Below are 25,018 nucleotides of genomic sequence, written 5' to 3' on the forward strand. Positions count from 1 at the left end.
TGGGGTATATTGTCCGATGTCTGGGCACTGCTGGGAGTGATAGGTACACACCCCTCCTGTGTCTGGGCACTGCTGGGAGTGATAGGCACACACCCCTCCTGTGTCTGGGCACTGCTGGGAGGACCCTGCACCCACCCCTCCTGTGTCTGGGCACTGCTGGGGGTGTTTTGCACACCCCATTCTTATAGCAGGTTCGGTGCGTACATGCACGGGTGGGGTGGGGGTTTGGTGCGTACATACACGGCTGGTGTGGTGGTTTGGTGCGTACATACACGGGTGGGCGTTTGGTGCGTACATACACGGGTGGTGGTTTGGTGCGTACATACACGGCTGGGGTGGTGGTTTGGTGCGTACATACACGGGTGGTGGTTCGGTGCGTACATACACGGCTGGGGGGGGGTTCGGGGGCGTACATACACGGGTGGGTGTTTGGTGCGTACATACACGGCTGGTGGTTCGGTGCGTACATACACGGCTGGGGGGGGGTTCGGGGGCGTACATACACGGCTGGTGGTTCGGTGCGTACATACACGGCTGGGGTGGGTGTTAGGTGCGTACATACACGGGTGGGGGTTCGGGGCGTACATACACGGCTGGGGGGGGGTTCGGGGGCGTACATACACGGCTGGTGGTTCGGTGCGTACATACACGGCTGGGGTGGGTGTTAGGTGCGTACATACACGGGTGGGGGTTCGGGGCGTACATACACGGCTGGGGGGGGTTCGGGGGCGTACATACACGGGTGGTGGTTCGGTGCGTACATACACGGCTGGGGTGGGTGTTAGGTGCGTACATACACGGGTGGGGGTTTGGTGCGTACATACACGGCTGGGGGGGGTTCGGGGGCGTACATACACGGGTGGTGGTTCGGTGCGTACATACACGGGTGGTGGTTCGGTGCGTACATACACGGCTGGGGTGGGGGTTTGGTGCGTACATACACGGGTGGGCGTTTGGTGCGTACATACACGGGTGGTGGTTTGGTGCGTACATACACGGCTGGGGTGGGCGTTTGGTGCGTACATACACGGGTGGTGGTTCGGTGCGTACATACACGGCTGGGGTGGGTGTTAGGTGCGTACATACACGGGTGGGGGTTCGGGGCGTACATACACGGCTGGGGGGGGTTCGGGGGCGTACATACACGGGTGGTGGTTCGGTGCGTACATACACGGCTGGGGTGGGTGTTAGGTGCGTACATACACGGGTGGGGGTTTGGTGCGTACATACACGGCTGGGGGGGGTTCGGGGGCGTACATACACGGGTGGTGGTTCGGTGCGTACATACACGGGTGGTGGTTCGGTGCGTACATACACGGCTGGGGTGGGGGTTTGGTGCGTACATACACGGGTGGGCGTTTGGTGCGTACATACACGGGTGGTGGTTTGGTGCGTACATACACGGCTGGGGTGGTGGTTTGGTGCGTACATACACGGGTGGTGGTTTGGTGCGTACATACACGGCTGGGGTGGGGGTTCGGTCCGTACATACACGGGTGGGGGTTCGGGGCGTACATACTCTGCTGGTGTGGTGGTTTGGTGCGTACATACACGGGTGGGCGTTTGGTGCGTACATACACGGGTGGTGGTTCGGTGCGTACATACACGGCTGGGGTGGGTGTTAGGTGCGTACATACACGGGTGGGGGTTCGGGGCGTACATACACGGCTGGGGGGGGTTCGGGGGCGTACATACACGGGTGGTGGTTCGGTGCGTACATACACGGCTGGGGTGGGTGTTAGGTGCGTACATACACGGGTGGGGGTTTGGTGCGTACATACACGGCTGGGGGGGGTTCGGGGGCGTACATACACGGGTGGTGGTTCGGTGCGTACATACACGGGTGGTGGTTCGGTGCGTACATACACGGCTGGGGTGGGGGTTTGGTGCGTACATACACGGGTGGGCGTTTGGTGCGTACATACACGGGTGGTGGTTTGGTGCGTACATACACGGCTGGGGTGGGTGTTAGGTGCGTACATACACGGGTGGGGGTTTGGTGCGTACATACACGGCTGGGGGGGGTTCGGGGGCGTACATACACGGGTGGTGGTTCGGTGCGTACATACACGGGTGGTGGTTCGGTGCGTACATACACGGCTGGGGTGGGGGTTTGGTGCGTACATACACGGCTGGTGGTTCGGTGCGTACATACACGGCTGGGGGGGGGTTCGGGGGCGTACATACACGGGTGGGCGTTTGGTGCGTACATACACGGGTGGTGGTTCGGTGCGTACATACACGGCTGGGGTGGGTGTTAGGTGCGTACATACACGGGTGGGGGTTTGGTGCGTACATACACGGCTGGGGGGGGGTTCGGGGGCGTACATACACGGCTGGTGGTTCGGTGCGTACATACACGGCTGGGGGGGGTTAGGGGGCGTACATACACGGGTGGTGGTTCGGTGCGTACATACACGGCTGGGGTGGGGGTTTGGTGCGTACATACACGGCTGGTGTGGTGGTTTGGTGCGTACATACACGGGTGGGGGTTTGGTGCGTACATACACGGCTGGGGGTTCGGGGCGTACATACCAGGGTGGGGTGGGGGTTCGGGGCGTACATGCACGGGTGGCGCTTGGGTGCGTACATACACGGGTGGGGGTTCGGGGCGTACATACCAGGGTGGGGTGGGGGTTCGGGGCGTACATACACGGGTGGCGCTTGGGTGCGTACATACACGGGTGGCGGTTCGGGGCGTACATACACGGGTGGGGGTTCGGGGCGTACATACACGAGTGGGGGTTCGGGGCGTACATGCACGGGTGGGGGTACGGGCCGTACTTCCACGGGTGGGGGTACGGTCCGTACATACCCCTGCCCACGCTCTGCGTGCCTGGGTACGGGCCGTACCCATGCCTTTGGTGTGTGGGTACGGTGCGTCCCACCATTGTTGCGGGCCGTGGGGTCCGCACCGTACACAGGCCTTGGGGGCGTGGCTACGGGTCGTACCACGCGTACCCCTACATGACCCCAGCAATGCTGGTACGAGCTGTACCAAGGCCTTTCTGACGTGGGTACGGGCCGTACCGCTATTGTTGGAGTGACGTAGGGGGACGCGTGGTACGTTCCGTACCCACGCTCTTGCGGCCTGGGTAGGGTACGTACCGGTTCGCGTGACCATCCACTTCCGTTGTGGCGGACGCTTGCGTTGCTGGCCTTGCCCCCACCCCCTGGAAGTGACCAGGCCCTGATGGTCAGGTATGTCCAGGCCATGTGTGATTTGGTACCATGTGTTGGTGTTGTGTGTCCTGCCCCTGCCCCCCCCTTTGCCCCTGGTTGTTGTGCTGACCTTCTGCGGCGTCTGCGTCGGTTCCTGTACGCCAGGTGGACTGCTAGGAGGGCAGGGATGGCACGTAGGTTCGGGTCCATGTCTGTTCGTCGCGTCCAGCTGCTCCTTGCGTGTGTCGTCCTGATTTCCCGGCAGTTTTTGGCAGCCGGTAAATATTTTCCGTGCGGGATGACGTCGGTTCGAATCGTACTTCCTGGTTCGTGAAACGTAGGCTGGATGCGTACCGACGTCACGTCGGCTCCTTTCAGGATCGGAATTGTGTTTAGTTTCTGTTCGGTCGGTGTTTTGTTCGAATCGTACGGAAATGGTGTTTCCGTATGATTCGTACTTGCATTTTCGGATGGATTTCGCACCGGGTACGAGTCGGACGGAGAAAAGGCTCCGTCCGACGGTTCGTACCCGGTTTTTACCGGATCGGAATTGGCACCATAGTGTGAGGGAAAAGTCTCATTAAATGTGCAAAGCTATCCTTCATTAGGATCTGCAGTCTACCACTGTCAGTGTGCCTAGGTCACTGCTGCCACAGTGCACAATCATGAGGTCAGGGGGTTGACAATCCACAATGCTTTTAACCAAAGGCAGCATTTGATGCAACTTTAACCCTCTCCAGCCAATCCAAATAATGTCCACATTAACAAAACCCAAGTCTCTGTCAATACCACTCTTTCTAGCAGCCTCTCTAGCCCAAAATACATAGCTATGGCCTACAATCCACACTCTAACCATTCTGAAGTTAAGCAGTAGTAGCAGACAGGAGAAGGCTGGAGCTGAATGAGACAGTTTTCAAAATTAAAGGCAGTTAAAATGAAGGTGTGCTCCTGGTTTAAAAAAACATATTTGATTGGATGCTGTGAATATGGAGGTGAATAAAATTAGGTAGAGTCTCAAAAGGATAAGTAACTACATCCAAGATTGGCTGCAGGATAAATAAAAAAGTGTAATGCAGACTTGGATATGCTTTTAATTCTGTACTGTAACCTACACCTGCTGCAGCTCATTTTGTAACTAGCATGGCCCTTGTAGAATGTACTGCAAACTTGTGACTTACTGGTTCTAGTGGGTTACTATGGAGGCTGTATTAGGAGTGTATTGGGAGAAGGGTGTTAAAGAGAGAGTTCTCTGTTAGAAATTGGAGGTCTTTAGACTGATTGTTGTGTAACAAGCGTTACATTTCCTAGTGAGGGATTGCTAATAATGTGTACTGTACTCTTAAAGTCATAAAAGTACCAAGCTAAATATATTTTTGGACTCCCATTTTGTTTTGTGAATTTGTTGCGTCGATTGATAATAATTCACGATTATGCCCAAAAACCTTACCATATTGGGCTTCTTTATAAAAGTGTATGAAAGGGTTAACACATACTAACCATTCTGAAGTGGAGTTACAAAATACAAAAATGGAAGATATGTTTTTATTTGCTGCTTTCCGCACTATCAGAGTGCAAAGTTTGAAAGGTAGCCATTAATAGTTGCTTTGTATGTGAGTGGTGTCCCATTCGTATGCTCAGTTTTTACATTTCCAGAGAGTATTGTATCTATCTGATAAGAACAAAACTAAATAGTTGATCAACTAACTCAATTTTCAGGTATGTAATTTACATTTAATTTGGGTAAGAAAATGGTTGACAAGGTATATGTGTATGTGAGAATGTTAAAAGACAGTATGAAATATTTTTGATATAAATTCAAACTACACAAGATGATCTGAGTGGTTTTGTATATTTATTAAAAGGTGAATAAGACGCTTTAGGAGTGTATGAGTATGCGGTAGTTTGTCTGATTTTTTTTAAAATTATTTTTATTGCAGGAATCAGTAAATCGTTACATGATCGGCCAACATTATATCTCAAACCAAAGCATTGAAACACAGCCCTCCATCCCCCTCCGGATGTTGCTTACACAATGCGGTAGTTTGTCTGATGTGCAGACTAGGTGTGTGAGAAGTTGCTTCTTAATGTATGGCCCTGGAATTGTATATTCTACATCTGCTGTTTTACTGCATTTTCAAATTGCTAGAAAACTGTACATTAAGGGTTAAATTTACACTTAGCAATGAATTAGAATAGACTCAGAATTGAATGGAAAAAACGTGTACTGTAGGTATAGATCACAGATGAACCTGGGAAACTTGCCAGCTATGTATTTGATACCCTTTAGGGTAGTTCTGGTAAATTATAGGGCAGGTTTGTATGTGCTTAGCTGGTAAGACATGCTCTTTAAACTAATACTGAGTCTGATGTGTAGTATGAGAGTCGTAGGCATAGTTAAACATATAGGGCCTCATTTATGAGGTTTTGACGTAGCGCAGCGCAGCAAGGAATCTTGCCGCACTGCCCTACAACAAAACAAAAGGGCAGGAATCACTGTATCTGTGAGATATGGTGCATTCCTGTCCTTTTCCCCTGCACTGGCGCACAATGGGCTACTGTGTGCCATCGCAGGCATCCTTGCACCATCGGTGCAAGGCTGCCTGTGTTGCGGGGCTGATTGATTTTGTGCAGGAAGGGACACCTTTTCTATGCAGTAGTCTCAAAGATAGTTGCAGTCGCAATGTCCCTTAGGCAGTTTTTCTGAGGGCTTGACAAACCAGCCTGTTGTTGGAGGAAGCAGGCAGTCTGGAAAGGTTATCCAGGGGTTTTGCTTCATTAAGAGTGCAGACATTGCCTACGCCATTGGAGTGCCGATTAGGCACTTTGAGAGCATGCATGTCCCTGGATGATGTACTGAGGGGTTGAATCGGCTGGTTGCCCCCATCATCTACCATGACATGAGGGGGGTTCAGAAGGGCTCATCAACCTTTGACAAATCAATGGTGTGGATCATTGTCCAGTTTGTGTGGCCGGCCCTGAGAGACACTTGTTGTTAGCTAACACCTTAGTTGCTCCTTGTGTAGCAAGTGGAGGAGACTAAGCTGACTAATTCTTATGTGAATAAAGAGAGGATTCTGTGGAAATAACAGGATTGGGTGGCTGCTCCACAACCCCTGATTCAGCCATGCCGCTGGTGACAAGAGATGCGGTGTTAGGGGAGGTATGCCCACTATTCGTGCTTTTTTAATCTGGGGCATGGTTAGAATCATCTCGCTGCTGCCCCACCTTGAAAAAAGTTAGTAAGCAGATGTTGTAATGATAGGAGCCTTTTTATTGCTTTTTTATTGTTTCCCCAACCTTTTTTTTATTTTTTACATAACTGGTGACATTTGGGACTGTGTATTATGACTTTTGTCGTGGATGGCAGGCTCAAATGAGACAAGATGTGCTTCCGCATTTATCGGTCTTTGTATTTGTTTTTCTGTTCTGGGATGAAAGTATTGTCTGATGTGGTCAACCCCCCCTGTTGATGGAGATTCACTTTTGGAGGTGTAAGTATTCCCATGGAAAATTGTTGTGTCTCAGGATCCTTGTTCACCGTGTTCACCTCCACTAAAATATCTGAGGGAGACCTAGTGGCATGATGGACCAATTGTGGGTGTTGAACCTCTTTTTTCAGATTAGCTGTTAGCGATGTCATCACAGCTGGAAGATCTGCCAGGTTTACCAGGAGGTGGGAACTATAACAAGAGACCTCATTGTCTTGGATTGATCGCTGCACTCATATTATTAAAACGTTTAGGTCATCTAATTTTTGATCGATGGCTTTGATATAGTCATCCAGATTTTGCAGGATCATAATTTGCACATCAAGTTTGTCAGAATGCAATTCAGCCGCTCTTCCTATTGAGAAGATATTTTTTCCATTAATTGCGGCCAAGCAATCTCCTCCTCTGAGCAATTACTTGATGACCAAGCTTGCAGAGGAGAATTGAAGTCTGTCAGATATAGAAGACAAGAAGTTGATACTGTCGAAGTATCGGTGCCTTGACTTTGACTCTTAGGGGCTTCAGATTCCTCGATGTGGTGTATTACATCGCCCACTAGGGGTGTAGATGGTTTGGCCTGCTCGGCCAAGGAAGCATGGGTGTTAATGACCTTCACTTTAGGAGATAGTCAAATCTTAATTACCGAGGTTTCCAAGATAGGTTGGACAGCGGGTGTCCCAAATTGCTTAACCTGCTTTTGCGCCCCCGGGAAATGATCAGCTGATTTACTTAGGGGATGTAATATGTTTAATTCCAGTGGCAGTGAGGCCCTGTTAGCCGTTTCTGATCCAGGTACCTCTATGGAAGTTCTGGGCTTGGCAGTAATTTTGTCCAGGAAAATCAAGCTCTCGTCATCAAATGAGATCATAAATGAAGAATTGTCCTTTTTTAAGGATACCTCTTTATCCGCTATCCCCTCAGATGAGGGTAGTCTATCCTGGAGAGGTGATTTGTCTTTAGAACTTGTGGTTTTAAGTAACTTTTGGAGGCAAGGAGGCCGGCAGGCCTAGATTCTGTGCTGAGCCTTCACTAAAATCAGTCAATGAGGGAAATAGGTGATTGAATCCACACCAGCGCACTTTCTTTGTTATGTTTACACTTGAAATACTTTTTAATACCAGCATCTTGCCCCAATAGCACCTCTGGGATGACGGGCTCTTAGGTGGGTAGCTGAAGCTCAACTCAAGCTGAAGGTTCTATAGATTAGGCCTCTGGTGAGTTGATTGTATGACATAATTTCGAAAGACAAAAATTCGACCTACAAAAATATCGCAACAAAAATATCGTGGTCAAGAATATCGACATCCTATCTACAACATGGTAAGTACAAAAATATCGATAATTTAATATCGATGTCAAAAATATCGTAATTCAAAAATATCGTTTTTTTTTTAGTTTAAAAATATATGTAAAATAAACCAAATAATACTTATAAATCAAAGAAACATAATTAAATATATTGTATAATATGTAAAATTTATAATAAATATATATAATTAAATGAAACTTTAATTAAACATATATATAATATATAATATATACACTTACTTAATAATTACTTTTAATAATAATTTCTATAACATATAAATTATTAAATATTTATTTAAATTACCAATACATCTATACACATAAAACAATAACATTAATAAATATTAAATAATTACATATAGCAAATAATAATCAATAATTTTAATTTGAATAATTTTTATTATTAATTATATATTACAATAGCTAAAATATTACAAAACATATTTAATATCAGACACAATAAAACTACTAGTCCAACTTCAACAAAAACAACAGTAAGGAAAATGTTGGATAGCGTAGGGGTAAAAATATCTATTCCAACTCCCGAGAGTGCAACAGTAGGGAAAACATTGGATAGCGTAGGAGTAAAAATTACTATTCCAACTCCAAAGAGTGCAACAGTAGGGAAAGTGTTGGATAGCGTAGGGGTAAAAATTACTATTCCAACTCCAGAGAGTGCAATAGTAGGGAAAATGTTGGATAGCGTAATGGTAAAAATTACTATTCCCACTCCAGAGAGTGCAATAGTAGGGAAAGTGTTGGATAGCGTAAGGGTAAAAATTACTATTCCCACTCCAGACAGTGCAACAGTAGGGAAAACGTTGGATAGCGTAGGGGTACAAATAACTATTCCAACTCCAAAGAGTGCAACAGTAGGGAAAACGTTGGATAGCATAGGGGTAAAAATTACTATTCCAACTCCAGAGAGTGCAATAGTAGGGAAAGTGTTGGATAGCGTAAGCGTAAAATTTACTATTCCCACTCCAGAGAGTGCAATAGTAGGGAAAGTGTTGGATAGCGTAAGGGTAACATTTACTATTCCCACTCCAGAGAGTGCAACAGTATAGAAAACGTTGGATAGCGTAGGGGTAAAAATAACTATTCCAACTCCAAAGAGTGCAACAGTAGGGAAAACATTGGATAGCGTAGGGGTAAAAATTACTATTCCAACTCCAGAGAGTGCAATAGTAGGGAAAGTGTTGGATAGCGTAAGGGTCAAATTTACTATTCCCACTCCAGAGAATGCAATAGTAGGGAAAGTGTTGGATAGCGTAAGGGTAAAAATTACTATTCCAACTCCAGAGAGTGCAACAGTAGGGAAAACGTTGGATAGCGTAGGGGTAAAAATTACTATTCCCACTCCAGAGAGTGCAATAGTAGGGAAAGTGTTGGATAGCGTAAGGGTAAAAATTACTATTCCCACTCCAGACAGTGCAACAGTAGAGAAAAGGTTGGATAGCGTAGGGGTAAGAATTACTATTCCAACTCCAAAGAGTGCAACAGTAGGGAAAGCGCTGGATAGCGTAGGGGTAAAAATTACTATTCCAACTCCAGAGAGTGCAACAGTAGGGAAAGCGCTGGATAGCGTAGGGGTAAAAATTACTATTCCCACTCCAGATAGTAAAACAGTTGGGAAAGCACTAGATAGCATAGTGATTCTATTAACATTATAACCAATTTAATAATTTCTTATAAAAAAATTGCATGTTAACAATGTTTTAAAAAAAAAAATATTATTAAATACCAATTATGTAAAATAAATATTTAAATAAATAAATTTTAATTACATCCCACACTATTCCCCCTTTAACACACAACACACTACACATAAAAATTCACATAATTAATTTAATTATGAATTAATCACTTAATAAAATTAAATCACCAATTAATTACTAATTAACAATTAATTAATTAACTATAACAATAAAGAAATATTATTAATAAACTAATTATAATTTATATAATTAACAAAATAATAAAGTAATTTTACAATTAATAATTAATTAAAAATTAATTAATCTATTAATCACATTAATTACCAATTATTAATTGATTACAAATTAATTAATCATAAATACCAATGAAACAATACATATTAATTCATTAATTATAATTACATTACTTCCCACCCTATTCCCCTATAAACCCACAACCCACTACACATTAAAATTCACATAATTAATTTAATTATCAATTAATCACTTAATAAAATTAAATCACCAATTAATTACTAATTAACAATTAATTAATTAACAATAAATAAATATTAATAATAAACTAATTATAATGTATATAATTAACCAATTAATAAAATAATTGTACAATTAATAATTAATTAACAATTAATTAATCAATTAATTACCAATTATTAATTAATTACCAATTAATTAATCATAAATACCAATTAAACAATACATATTAATTCATTAATTATAATTAAATTACTTCCCACCCTATTCCCCTATAAACCCACAACCCGCTCTGATACTAAAACGCTAAATTAAATGTAAAATAATTATAAATCTCTAAACATTTATTTTTAAATGTATTAAAATACATTACAATAATCTTTAACATACAAATAAAATACATATTAAATGACATTACACTAAATAAATATCGATATTATTGACATCGAAATTTTTACTTACGATATTACTTACATCGATATTAATTACTTCGATATTATTTACTTCGATATTACTTACCTTGGGATCGATATTCTGTCCATCGATATTCTTGACTTCGATATTCTGTACCTACGATATTAAAAACACGATATTATTGTAGGTCGAAATTTAAAACTCGATATTTTGGCTAACCACCGGTGAGTTTGATGAAAATAAGCCCTTAAGTTTTTCTCCTCCTTATAACAGTTTTTGCTTTTGTTTTTTTGCCCCTCTCCTTATTTATGTTTAGTAGCATGGAGCTACAGTGTGCATTTTGATGCAGAGGTGGGCAAGCCGAGCTGAGTTGGAGTGAGCCGAGTTTTAGTACATTTAACATTCTTCCGCAAGATGCCTATTGAGTCCTGCTGTTTACTGCTCTGCTGTATTCTACTGCAAAGACTGACACACAACCTTCTCAAACTTTCTCATGGAAGCATGACCCCCCATTATGACCCAACAACAGGCTGAGTCTGAGGCTACTAGTTATAGCAAGTAGTAGCTTGTTGTTTGAGGCAAGTTGGGCAGGCTAACAAGATGCATGATGATAGGCTAAGCAAAGCAAACATACAGCAAAGACAGGCCACAGTAGCCAAATCTGAAATGGCCGCTGTCCACTAGCAGTGAAGGCTGTTTAATGCAGGCGGAAAATGTTGGCGGGTGGTGTAGGCTGTGAAGCCGGGTAGAAAGAAACAAAAAGAAGCAACTTTGAAGCTTTTGCAGTAACTTAGGAATGGTGCAAAGAGAGTGGAGCAGAATCGAGGGAACCGCAGGGGAGCAAGCCGCACCGGCTCCTAAGCCGGCCGCTACCGCACCACCACACCGCTCAACCATGCATCAGCACCTAATGTGCTGACTCGCATCTCACACCTCACACTCCACCCACCTGAAAGACGGGTAGAGGGGGCAGGAATCCTCAGGCCTCAGAACCAAAGCAGGGCTGCCTCAAATCTGCAGAAGCCACTGGCAGAGAGGCGTAGCAGCAGCCCCACACTGCAATCCGTGCCACAGCTCCTTACTCACCTCGCTCTCCTTGCCGCTCCGCTGCTTCTGCTCCCAGCAGACCTTGTGCCGTCTCACATCATGTTGCTTCCTCTGTCAATTGAGCCAACACTTATATGGCTAGTTGGCCAGGATGATCTCAAGGCTGAAAATTATTGTAATACAAACAAAAAGTTGTGAGGAATAGCAAAAAAATATCATATAGCAAGAGAAGAAGTGTGAAACATACAGGTGCAGCATTGCACTTGGTGGTAATATCTTATAGTTTTTTTATCAGATTCCGAATACAGGTGGAAAAGAAACAATTGCAAGTTAGCAAAAGATTTTGAGCAAAAGTAGTGGAAAGCATTACAATGTAATACCCCAAAATGGGAATTCTATGCGTCCAGACAAAGGCATGCAATGGATTTCACTCTTGCATTGTTTATCCTAAGGAGAAGAAAGTTCCATGAAGTATGAAATGATAAAACTGCATTTTAGAATAACAATCGTCGAAATGAGAGATGGTTTACCTCTGAGGATTGTGCAAAGCCTAGTCATATGCAGTCTGTGCAACCAGGTGTCGAGTTGTTTTGTCTTGCATATGACACAGTTTATAACACAGTACAGACAATAAACAAGGGGCTTGGGGGGGAGAGCTAGACAAGTGGTACCTGCTAAAGCCACAAAGCAGCCATGGGGGTCTCTCAGAAGACTTTTACAAAATCATCGCGGTCATCAAAAGACACATCTGCCTTGTTTTCATCCTATCAAGTACTCAATGGACTTTTTCTACTTCCACCTGGTCCTAGCCAGACTGTTACATAAACCTCCTTAGTCATTGGCCTGTGACTCTTATGTAAGACTTCTTTCTCATGACTATAACATCAGCCAGGTACATACGTGAGCTGCAAGCCCTTTGCCAATTTCCCATTTGACTATGGAGATCATGCTCCCTACATTTGTTCATCATTAACATTTTAACACACCTCCTCAGCTGAGGAGACATTACACAATTTGGACATCTGTTCCATCTTGTATTGTTCCTCTATAGAACTGGTCCCCTTTTTCCTACCAATAAACTAGTGACTTTTGAATGCAATGCCTCAGGCTGAGCTGATGTGTTGCAATGATTTCTAAGTAAAAAATACATATTACGTTCAAGTTAGGCTTGATTGTATACCAACATGAGAGCATTAACTCTTTAGCATATGTGTGTGTGTCCATCAGGCTAAGGGCCTAGAAAACTAATATTTTGAATGGTAATGTTAACAGTGTGTGGGAGATTATCATATATCAGACATTATTTTCAAAGATGTAATTTGACACTAGGCCCACAAACAAAACAGAGAAATGAAACTTTCCGATCCCCGAAAAGCTGTAGAACTACGTGCAGTGATTAAGTTGCAAGGCCATCCGGCCCGCACAAAGGAAGCTTCAAAGGAAATATAAATGGCAACATTTGCCTCTCTTCCGTCTGCTTCTCCAACAAAGACTTTGCTAGTGTTCCCAGGTGATGCTATGAGAAGCAGCACATGAGTCCAACCTCCCTATAGAAAAAGACAGAGAAAGTATAAGGAGTACTGAGGATTTTGGTGGGACAGGCATGAGATCTAATTGTTAGAAAGCACCATTATCCAACTTCAGAATCATTAGTCTTCTTAGGTATATGGGGGTACTTACATGGCTTGACATATAAATAGTTATAAATAGTTGGAGAATTGTAATAACAATTTAGCCAATATAAAAACCATGAGGCTGCTAACATATATGTGGATATTAGGTAGGTACTAGACTAATCTAATAGAGAAAGTAGGGTTGTGTGGTGTAAAATGTTCAAGGTATTTCTAATATTCACCTTATTTTATATTATGACTACGGAAATTGCCGTAATAATTACCATCATTCTGATACTTAGGATTTATGTATGAATAGTGCATAATAACCTTGTATATGTATTCTATGATACTTGCTCAGAGCACAACCTGCACATTCTGGGCAGTCCAGAGACAGTGCCCATTTTCCCTCCACAAATAATCCCAGCAAGTTGATCTCCACCCTGTCTGCATTAGTTTAGTCTTTAGACTGGTACCAGAGTAAAACATGTGAAATTGCAGTCCACACTTGTTAAGATGTGGTCAGGAATTAGCTGTAGTAATTACACATGGAAAGACACTTACATGAGAATGCATATAAGTGAAAAGAAAATTTTAATAATGAAAAATCCTTTCCCCGGCAGGTTGATACATAATATGAATATGAGAATAAATTAACATTAACATTACAAATTAGACACACATTTCATAATGTTTTCATAATGTTTTCACATTTCACTGTTGTAGCAGCGTGCTTTCAGTGATGTATCTAAAACATTGGTACGGTCTTCTGTTTGCCTTTCATCATATATCAACGTGTCTCTTCTGCTAATTTTTAATACCCCTCTGCTACTTTTTGTTTTCAAATGTAGTGCTCGCACATGAATCCCCTGATCAAAAGTGCCCTTTATAGATCCCAATGAATTAAGTAACAGTGAGTGTGTGATCGAACGCAACACACCCACAGATGGTTATAAGGGAAATTAAGGATACCTATTCATTGATCCGGACCTAGGACATAATGAGCTCTCTTTGTCTAGTTTAGTTGAAGACAGCTGCAGTACATCCTAGAGCACCATAGTTTGAAACACAATAAACAGAGTTCAAGGAAAGGTTTAACTGATTGTAAAACCTAATAGTTTGGGATCTTTAAGCAATAGTTACTTACATACAGATGGCTTATCTGAAACCTGCTCCAACAATACAGTTCTGTGTGGTAAAGCCTAGCTTGTAGTTTTTTAAAAGTTTAAATTTTTTTAACGAACAGCCATATGATATCTGTAATCATTTTAATTGGTCACGCAATAACTTTAGATTTGTGATGTGTATGCAATGCAATAAGAAAGCATGAAACCCTTCCTTTAATGTGTGTCACCAAATGTTGTTCCGATTCCAGAATTTGGTCCAAAAAATTCATTAAGCAACACAAACTCTTTTCTAAAAACTTTATTCAACATAAAATATCTAATGTGAAAATCAGCTATCCAACATTTCATTTGTGACAAATAAACATAAATATATTTGTACCAGCTCAGTGTACATAAAATGTAAACGTTAAAACATTTCCAGCATAGAAACTGTACAGTTAAACACACAATAGCATATAATTTTTCAATCTCTTAGGTTCACATAGTAGCCCTCCCAATAGACGTTTGGGAGGGGTTGAGATGTTTGTAGTTTTGCACATTGATTAGACAGGTTTTTATGTTGGAGCCACCTACAGTGGAGTGGAAGGCAATTACATTCACTGATAAACTTTTCTTTTCCTGCCAAGCTCTATATTGTTTGTTGCAGAAGGAAGCAGCCTCATCTATTACATCCAATACACATAGGCATTAACGTTTTGAATCTTTAGTAATCCAGTATGGGACACAGACATGGCACTCAGAAATATAAACAAAACAATTGAAAGGCATTACCTTAGTGAAAGCAAAAAAGTTACTTTTCCCACGCCACGTACTCTCAACCAAAATCCTCTTAACAAGCATTGCTCAATATGCTTCCACGATCAAAAGTCAAGCTCTATTGGCCAGTTGTTACACCTCTCACACTTAGGCAAAAGAATATTGGGGCACAAGCTGGTTAGGTAACATAATGAGTCAAATTTCATGTGTTTGTGGCACTTCACTAGTAGGGATAAGAAAGAAAGTAGTTCTGATTCACGCCTTACTTTATTTTCATCCAGATTAGGGACAATATAATTCACATTTTTGTAGCGGTGGAAAAAAATGATAGACAAGGTAGTATATTGGATCACTACTAGATAATATTCAGACCTAGGATGGTGAAAGTGGATCCTTTGTTAAAAAAAAGGATAAAAGATTATCTTGTCTGCCCGGCATCCTATTATGTATTTTGAAGCTGAAGAACAAAGGCAAATAACATTATTATATTGATGGGAATAAGGCCCATTTTCCATCTTCAGTATCAATTCCATCTGAGTCATACTTCCTTCCTATTTGTTTTTTTTTAACTGTAAGTGCATCATGACCTTTCGATTTCATGCTTGTTGCTCCCGATCAAATCTCCATCTTAAACACTGAGGTTTGTATGTTTAACACTGATTGCAAGCTGCTACAATTGATAGATGGTTCAGGTCACTGACTGCCTTAAATAGCTTCTTGATGACATTTTGCTGCTCTTAAGTTCCTCAAAGCATGCAGTGTTTTGACATGACCTGAAGGTTTCTGTCAAACAGGAAAAGCTTAACTGATGTCTATTAAAGAAGCTATCGGAGATGAATGTCATCCATATTATTTCAAGCACAAGAGCCAGTTGTGCTCCAGAAATGTTAAACACATGTTAAGTATGTCTTAATCTTAAAAGACAAACAAAGTGCAATTCTTGGGCTTTGTTATACCCAATTAAAGTAGGGTTAGGCTATTCCTTTGCTCTGTTCATTCCACAAACTTGGAATCATACTACAATTCCAATTTTAAATGGTATGCAGAGTGAAACACATGCATACTTGGGCTACCTTTGCTGCTGAATATGTGTCTTTTTCTCTTTTCCCAGATGTAATCCTTTCAGTATGGCATCACAGCCTCGTGTCAAGTGCTAAGAATGTTAAACATGAATTATAGACCAGAGTCGCAAGCCAGGGCCTTTAAAGCAGTTGATGGCCTTTAACAACCAGTATAGCAAGAGACCGAAGGGCTAAAATGCTACTAGAACATTCTACTCACTTAAGGTAGAATGTTCAATAAATTAAATTAAGTAAATTAAAAAGGGAGAAGCTGAAAGACAAACATTGGAATGTTATAGCAGAAGGTCCACACCAGCCATTATTGGCACTGAGTCTCTCAATTTTCTTTAATGGAACTCCCAACATTTCAATGTTATAATTAAGTTTACAAGTTTAAATTACAGTCATTGTAAAAAGCAAATGGAGTACTTCTGAATTCTATGTAACAATACTCCAATAAGTCATGTTTCTAATAATTCCTAAAAGAAAGAATAGTAAACAAATACAAATAGATGATTAATAACCTCACAGTGGGCCACCTACATAGGAAATCATATGAAAGCTTATAAGTAGTACATCAACCTGTTACTTCTGGAATTAACAGACTTACAAAAACACACTTCGGAAGGAAAAACAGAACTGTCGTTGATTGGAACGGCGCTGGCGATTAAACTACGATGAGCCAGGAAAACAAGCTTACAAAACAGCTTTACTGAATTATAAAAAACTCCTGATTTTAGAAAAGAATACTTCACACCACCGATTGAGTTGGCTGTCAACCCACCTAAGGAATTGTTTTCGGTGATTAATAAACTGGCCATGCCCAACAACATAGGCAGGAGGGCCAATCAGAAATTTTGCAATGATATTGCAGCCACTTTTAAATCTAAGGTTCTAGAAATGTTTTTAAGCTTTTAAGGATGGTTCTGACCCCTGCTCCTTGCCCAACTCTTGTGGTTCAGACTTAAACAATCACATTTTATTTACTTTTTCCCCAGTTATCCACTAAAGATGTAGGAAAGTACATAAATTAATCTAGGTCAGGATCACCTATGGACCCATGTCCACCAACATTTCTTAAAGGAGTGGTAGACCTAGTGAGCCCTGGGCTTGCAGAAATTTTCAATCTGATGTTCGCTTCAGGTATTTTTCCGACCAGCTGGAAGGAGACATCTATTCTGCCTTTATTTAAAAAAACCTACGTTAGATCCTACCAATCCCACTAACTACCGACCTATTGCCAGACTACCTTTACCTGCAAAGATAGTGGATAAAATTATGAACACTCAATTGTCGCAATTTATCAATACGAACAGTCTGCTTGATCATTCTCAGTTCGGTTTCCGTAAAGATCATAGTACGGAGACCACACTTATTAAGGCAACAGAAGAGATCAGAGCGGTGATGGACGGAGGAGGCACAGCGGCTCTTGTGCTCCTCGACCTGTCTGCCGCTTTTGATACGGTTGATCATTCTCTCTTGCAAAGGCGTCTGGAGAAGTTGGGAGTAGGGGAAGTGGCTCGGGTACTAGTGGCCTCTTTTTTAACGGATCGGAAATCCACTGTATCTATTGACGGCTTTAATTCAGCCCCTTACGTTTTGCCTTGTGGTGTTCCTCAAGGCAGTTCGTTGAGCCCCTTGTTGTTTAACATCTACGTCTCTGATCTTTCCCCCCTAATCCGGGAATTTGGGTTTAGCCTGACCACATATGCCGATGACACCCAGATTGTGGTAGCTGCAGATAAACATCAAAACTCCCCTGCTCTGCAGTTTCAAAGCTGCATGAGTACTATTAACAAATAGATGACAGCGCACTGCCTTAAACTCAACTCCGATAAAACGGAAGTTCTGATTTTCAGCAGCTTGCAGCCCTCTTGGAGTAATATGTGGTGGCCGACGGAGATGGGTTTACCACCAAAGCCAGCGGCAAAAGTAAAAAACTTGGGTGTGCTGATTGATAACAGACTGACACTTTGCCAACAAACCAACGCCGTTGTCTTTGCTTCATACTTCCTTATAAAGAAAATAAGGAAGATCTTCCCGTATATTCGGGAAAATACCAGGAAAACAGTTGTTTCTTCTCTTATTCAATCTAAATTAGACTACTGCAATGGGCTATATCTTAACGCCCAGAAGCAGTGTCTGAAGAAACTCCAGATGATTCAGAATTTGGCAGCACGTCTATTCCTTAATATTCCCAGACACAGTCCAGTTTCCAACGATATTCGCAATTTGCACTGGCTCCCGGTGCCTCAGCATATAAAATTCAAAGCTTTGTGCATTGTTTATAAAGCCTTGCATCACATAAAGGCCCTTTATTTCTTCAGAATCTCTTCGTATGGTATCAACCGACCAGACACCTTCGGTCGATGGGGGCAAGATTATTGTTGGTACCTAGAATTTGCACGGCTCATTGGGGAGGCCGTAGCTTTTATTACGGCGCATCAAAACTGTGGAACGGCCTGCCTCTTGAACTTAGGAATGTCAGTTCTTTGACTGGCTTTAGAAAGCAATTAAAAACCTGGCTTTTCCAGTACTAGGTGTTAGCTCACGGCTTGAATTTCCTAGCGCCAAGCCACCTTTGGGTATTTGTGCACTTTTATAAATCTCAGTAACATAACATAACATAACACTTACAGGCAGTCAGTCAAAAGTGACAGAAATAGGTAACAATGCTCACAATTCCCAGAAGCTATCCTCCCGGGCCTGAAAGTTATGCACAACGTTTTTCAAGAAAATTGCTTCTAGGATTTCTGGTTTCCATATCACACCGTGTGGAGTTTAACCTGGGATTAACCTAGCAAGACAGACAGCAATAATAGCCCCTGCCTATTAATACATGTCAGTTGATCATGATGGATATTTAAACCAAAACAAATTCTACAGCCATCCCCAGATCAAAGATCAATATTGCATAAGTTCCTAGCACCCTTTTAGTGAATGGGTCAAAATTATTGAGGGGACCCTATATTTTGTACATGTTAAATTGACGTGTCAATCCAATTTGTAAAGTAGTGTAAATTATGTTAATGGCTTGAATTTTGCACTTTGAAACTGGCCACTGTCTTTGTAGTTTGTATACTGAAAATGGACTGATCCACCCATTTTCCTCAGATGAAATGATTACAGTACCCGAAAAATACAGTGCACCAGGAGCCAATCATCTTTGTAACCTAGCTTTTTTACACTGAAAATGGCACGTAAAAAGCTAAATTTGACATTAAATAAATCAAGACTATCTCCTAAAAGAAGGAGCTCCTAGAATTATTTGGTCAAACCACAACTGATACTGTAAGCAGCCCTGAATCTTCAAGTAAAAAAAGAATTTTTGGCATATCATATATCTGCTCAAACAGTCCAAAAGATCATGAATTATACATTTGAAGACATTTGTGTGACATTTTGTAGTGCCTTTAGAATTGAATGTGGCTTTGGATCTTGTAGAAATGGATATACTGCAAAATCAGCCTTTAACATAGTATTACATCACTTTCGGTAGTCCACAGATGACTGAATACCAAAGAATGGAATTTGGGAGGTTTGTGCATTACCGGACCTACAAATGTTTGTACTAAACAGATCATATTTTGAATACCTGCAGCCTAAACCTATTGACAAAATTGGCACATACACCTTTTACCAAATAGGGTCCCTATGCATTTGTAGGCAATAACGAATTAGCATCTCTGGGATATCTGATCTTCCCTGACAATAATTTCAACAACAGGCTGCACATGGCTGCCTAATATATTTAAAATCTTGGCAGTACTACCTTGCATTGATCTTGGAGAGGTGTGTAACTTTAATAGTCTACCTTGGTTTTGTATGTACCATATTATGTACCATATTAATCTGGATACTGAAGACAGCGAAAGTATTTTTGAGAAGGATGTGCCAGAAAAAGATAAATATGTAGGAAGAGTCCAACCATGTTTACAATGTTGCTTCTGCTTACAAAAGAAGAACAATGATATATTTTTTTTCAATAAAGATTTGCAAGCATTTTTTAGATCTACTGTAATTGTACTTGATCGCCATTTGGTAAGTAATTTTTGCTATATTAAGTTTGACTGTAGAATGCCCATTATTGTCTAATATTTATGTCAATATTACACAGTACTATTTCTTTTTTACAGGTGCCCAACGTAACATTGCCAGCACAAACTCATATTTTAATTAACCTTAGGCTGACCACCTCACTCCAAGTTATTATGGACACCGTCTCCAGTCCTAAACCTTTCACCTACAAAACACTGATTGTAGGTGTTTCAGTCTAATTAGTTCAATGGAAGGAAAAAACAGCACTAGAACATCCAGAATGCATTAGGCTAGCACACAAAATTCCACGACTGGAAACAGAGGAGGAAGGTTGTCATCCTAAAGCTAGAGTTTAAATGAACCTTCATAATTCATTTGCTTTGTCAATCTTGGGTTCCATGTAAATAACGAATAAGAATGAAGACCGTCACATCTTTGTCTGGGCCCCAGTATATTCTAAACAGCTTTGACAGTTCCCCATTAGCTACTATCCTAGGATGGAGAACCAGACTTAAATCCCAAACTCAAGCAATAAACAGAGTGATTACGTTCTGTTCCACTGCTAGCCTCACAAACTCTTAGGACTCGCACTAAATGCCACCACAACAAATACAAATTGGACATTCATACGCTCAGTTTCTTGTCAGTCAAGCAGCAAGGAACTAGTATTTATATACTCAACCATGGGTCACCAAGGAACAAAACCATGTTGAAATGCAGGGATTTTCTTAGAGAATTACTTTGTGCACGAATCAGCTAAACGTTTAGCAAATATCTTTCTAATCACATTTAAGAGATGTCGGATGGTGCAAAGCCAGTTTAGTCGCAGAATGAGAACACATCCTCAATTTCAAAAGATATGCAATGTGAACGACCATGAATTTTTGTAGAAATAGTGGAAAAATATTATTACCTTGCTAAATGTATCCAACAAACCAAAAGAGAAATTGTAAGCAGAACAAATAGTTTTTTGCTGCTATTTTCATTCCTTCAGAAGCATATTGCAATGTTGCCTCTTTTGATGTTCGGTGTCCATTTTTTAAAAAGCAAACAGCAATATCTCTAGCCATTCTAAATGGAAATTGGCTCTGATGGGAACATTTTATTTTTCTTTCCATTATGTTTTTATTATTTCACAATTGAGTACAGAACACTCTATTGCATGAAAACAGGGTTTTCTGAGGACTACGTACAGTGATTCCACTGTATTTTTATCTGACATCATTCCAATCTGTGCACAAAAACTACATAGAAAAATCGTTATAATAAATATCATGAACTGGACTATTATGGCTGAAACCACTGTAGCTAAAGGTTAACTTCGACAAATTTAAGACTCTGGGCCTTATTTAGATCTCAGCGGATGGAATTATCCGTCACAAACGTGACGGCTATCTCATCCGCCTTATTATGATCTATATAGGATATAATGGGATCGTAATGTGGCAGTCGGGATCTCCGTCACGTTTGTCACGGAGTTTTCCCCTCCTCCATGATCTAAATTAGGCCCTGTGTATTGCTTCATCAGGTTGTCACAATACACGCCTTGAAGTCTCATCACAATATAGAAGGAACTAGTTGTCAGATTTCATTTATGAACCAGGTACTATTTTGCCAAATCCTCTACCCAGTTTACACAATTAAGCTCTTAGAAATCTTTAATTATGTTTTAAATATTATTCGATTTTAATCATCTTTTTTTGTATTTTACAAAACATTTTGTGCTTAACTTCTATGGGACTCAATGCTCTGCAGTTGGCAGTCTAAAGTGACAGTCGTTATATTTTAAGTTAGTATTCAATATTTTTATATGGTCATGCCTTAATTTGTAGATTATTAAATTCTCCCTTGTTACACATATTAGAATGTGTAAATATGCTACCCTGTACTATATGCTGAAAAGGATTCTGCACTTTCAAGGATAGTGAAATATTTCTAAGAATTTGACAGTGTTCGCGTTTTTCCCATTTTGAGAGAGAATATTCAAGGATGAAAAGCACATACCCATTTAGTTGTATTCGAGTTCTAGTTCAGCTCTCAACATCGAGCTGTATTAAATAAAAAGTGTCTTAGGCCGCAACAGGCATGTATGCTCACTTTTTGCACCTCCGGGGCATTCCTGTATTACAGAAGGGGCTGCAGATACTTGAGCTGCCTTTTCTGTAATACAGATCATGCTGACTCACATGTAGCCCAAACACAGTCTAAAGAGGGTGTATCTGTAATATGAAACCTGGGGTTGTATGGGACCCTTGCTAGAAAGAAACTTAACATTTGTTTCTGAAATGAAATTGGGTACACAACTGCATGGGTATGAATATGTACACTATTTACCATGAACCATAATTCAACCATACGTTAAATCACTGACTACACTTTCACACAGTTACAAAAAAGTTGAAGCAGTCGTCAAGTTTACAAGCAGATGTAATGCTTCCAACAACGACAAAAAATAGAAACATATCATCATTCCTTCAATTCTATACACTGGGGCCCAGATTAATAAACATTTGACATAACGCAGCACAGCAAGACAACTTGCGTCAAATTGGAAGAGCAGGAATGCACCATATTTACAAAGATATGGCACATTGCTGCTCTCTTTCTGCTTTTGCACACTGCGTGTTGCCTAGCATCAATGTAGGCACCCATGGGCTATGGTTCCAGGGCACCTGCGTTATAGGCAGGTTTAGTTTTGTGCAGGTAGAGACACCTTCCTTCAAAAAAACAATCCTCAGAGGCATTTTCCTCTTTCAATGTGTGCTACAAAATGCACCACACGTAGAAAGAGGTAATAACGAGCAGAAATAAACGTATTTCTCCTCTTTATGCCTCTGTTGTGATGGCGTAGCAGTTTGGCATAGTCCTAGGTTTACTATCCTTGGTAAATCTGGGAATGCCCCAAAATCCATGGACGTATGCCAGTGAAAGCCCACACGCCACCCAAGGAGTGTCTTCCCAATACAGAGTAATGCAAGTCAGCGATTTGCACTGCCTTGCATTACTCTGGAATTACTAAGCCGAGCAAAGCCACACAAGGTAGCTTTGTGTGGCTTAGTATACATCACTCAAGCCCTTGCGTCGCCTTCAGTGATGTAATGGCAACGCAAACGACTTAGTAAATCTGGGCCTATATGTTCAATTCTTCAACTATGACAGTAGCAAATTAAATCTGTCAACACACACAACAGTTTATCAAGTTCTGGTTAATTCATGATTCCTAAAACAGACTTTTCCAGCACAACACCTAAGAAAACGTTTTGCTTTCTCCACATGGTTTTTGTTAAGACTGAAAGTGCAAGGCAGGCAGGCATCTAATAAGTATTCCCATTTTGAGGAGGATGGAAATTGCCATGTTTTAAGCCAGGAGCAGAGTATATATATTATTCTGGTTGCTTTCAAGCATCATGATGCAGTCGTTTAACAGCTGTCACTTGACTTGCCATCAGGCAGAGAGTTACATACTTACTCGGGATGTTTGAAGCTGGGTAGCTGACCATGCAAGCACAGTAGACTATGGAAATGAACTTGTGAAGTTTCAGTTCCACCCGGGTCAAGCATCTGCATTTACACAGTTACAGTTTTACAAGCATGGGCATAAAGCACAAAGAACACAACTTTCTGAGGTCCACGTCACACTCTCTTGCTCTTTGACTCATGGTGGTGGCACACGTCAGCTTTTCAAGCTTATAAGCACTGTGTATGTTCCGTGCATCAGCCTCGTTTCCCTTCCCATCCTTCCTGTGATCCAGAGTGTGATCGGTTGACTGACGAGTGAGATCCCCTTCCTACCATTTCCTGGCCCCATTCTCGGTGACTTGACTCCTGTAAGCCGCGTCCCTTTGTCTCAATTGGCAAAAAGCAGGCAGCCAGGGCTGCTAGGATGGTGCAGCCACTGTAGACTAATAACGTTAAGTATACCGAAGACTCGAGCATCACCTGAGGAGTTAATAAGGAACAGTATAAGCAAGCTATCTCTTGAGTAGTAGGAAACAATATAGTACCATAACATGCAATAAGCAATCTATCTCATGAGCAGCAGGGTACTGTATAGTACCACAACATGAAATAAGCAATCTATCTCATGAGCCGCAGTGTACTGTATAGTGCCACAACATGGCATAAGCAGTCTATCTGTTGAGCATCAGGATACAATATAATAACATAACATAACATAAGAAGTCAAACTCTTGAGCAGCAGGATACACTATAGTAAAGTAACATGACATATGCAGTAAACCTCTTGAGCAGCAGGATACAATATTGTAAATTAACTTGACATAAGCAGTCTACAAAAGAGTAAATTAACATGACACAAGCAGTCTATCTTTTAAGCAGCAAGATATAATATAGTACTGCAACATGATTTAAAACGTAAAACAGAAGCAAGATCACAGAATCTTATTCGTAAACATAATCAACAAGCATTTTCAATGCAATCGGTCTCGCATTTGCGAGCGTTTAAGCTATTGGCATTGTAAATGACAATGCCTTTTATTTATGTGTTTTTAAAAGCAACACATAAATAAAAGGCATTGTTATTTTTAATGCCAAGAGCTCAAACTCTTGCAAATGCATGCAAGAGCACTTGAATGTTGGCTGCGCCCCTTTTTTTAAACACTGCTCACATATTCAGGTTATAGTGAGCAGCGTCTAAACAAAGGGGTGCAGCCAACATTAAAGTGAAAGCGCATATGGTCCTTTCACCCAAAGTGATAAAACAATAATACATTTCAAAAGCTTCTGTAGCGCTGGTAATTAAATATTTAAATACGCTGAGCCACTAGGGTGAAAGCGGCCCGCGCCGCATAT

General features: G+C 41.5%; 1 protein-coding gene across 1 annotated transcript in view; it reads right to left on the reverse strand.

Annotated features, from left to right (window-relative positions):
• Nucleotides 1–14,712: 14,712 nt before the first annotated feature.
• SVOP (SV2 related protein) overlaps nucleotides 14,713–25,018 on the reverse strand; it is a 258,821-nt gene continuing 248,515 nt past the window's right edge. The window contains exon 16 of the mRNA XM_085633377.1: nucleotides 14,713–24,145. Within this exon, the coding sequence (XP_085489503.1) occupies nucleotides 23,921–24,145 (225 nt within the window). The 3' untranslated portion in view covers nucleotides 14,713–23,920. The remainder of the gene's footprint in view (nucleotides 24,146–25,018) is intronic.

The sequence above is a fragment of the Triturus cristatus genome, chromosome 11, assembly GCF_964204655.1.
Source record: "Triturus cristatus chromosome 11, aTriCri1.1, whole genome shotgun sequence".
Taxonomy (NCBI): domain Eukaryota; kingdom Metazoa; phylum Chordata; class Amphibia; order Caudata; family Salamandridae; genus Triturus; species Triturus cristatus.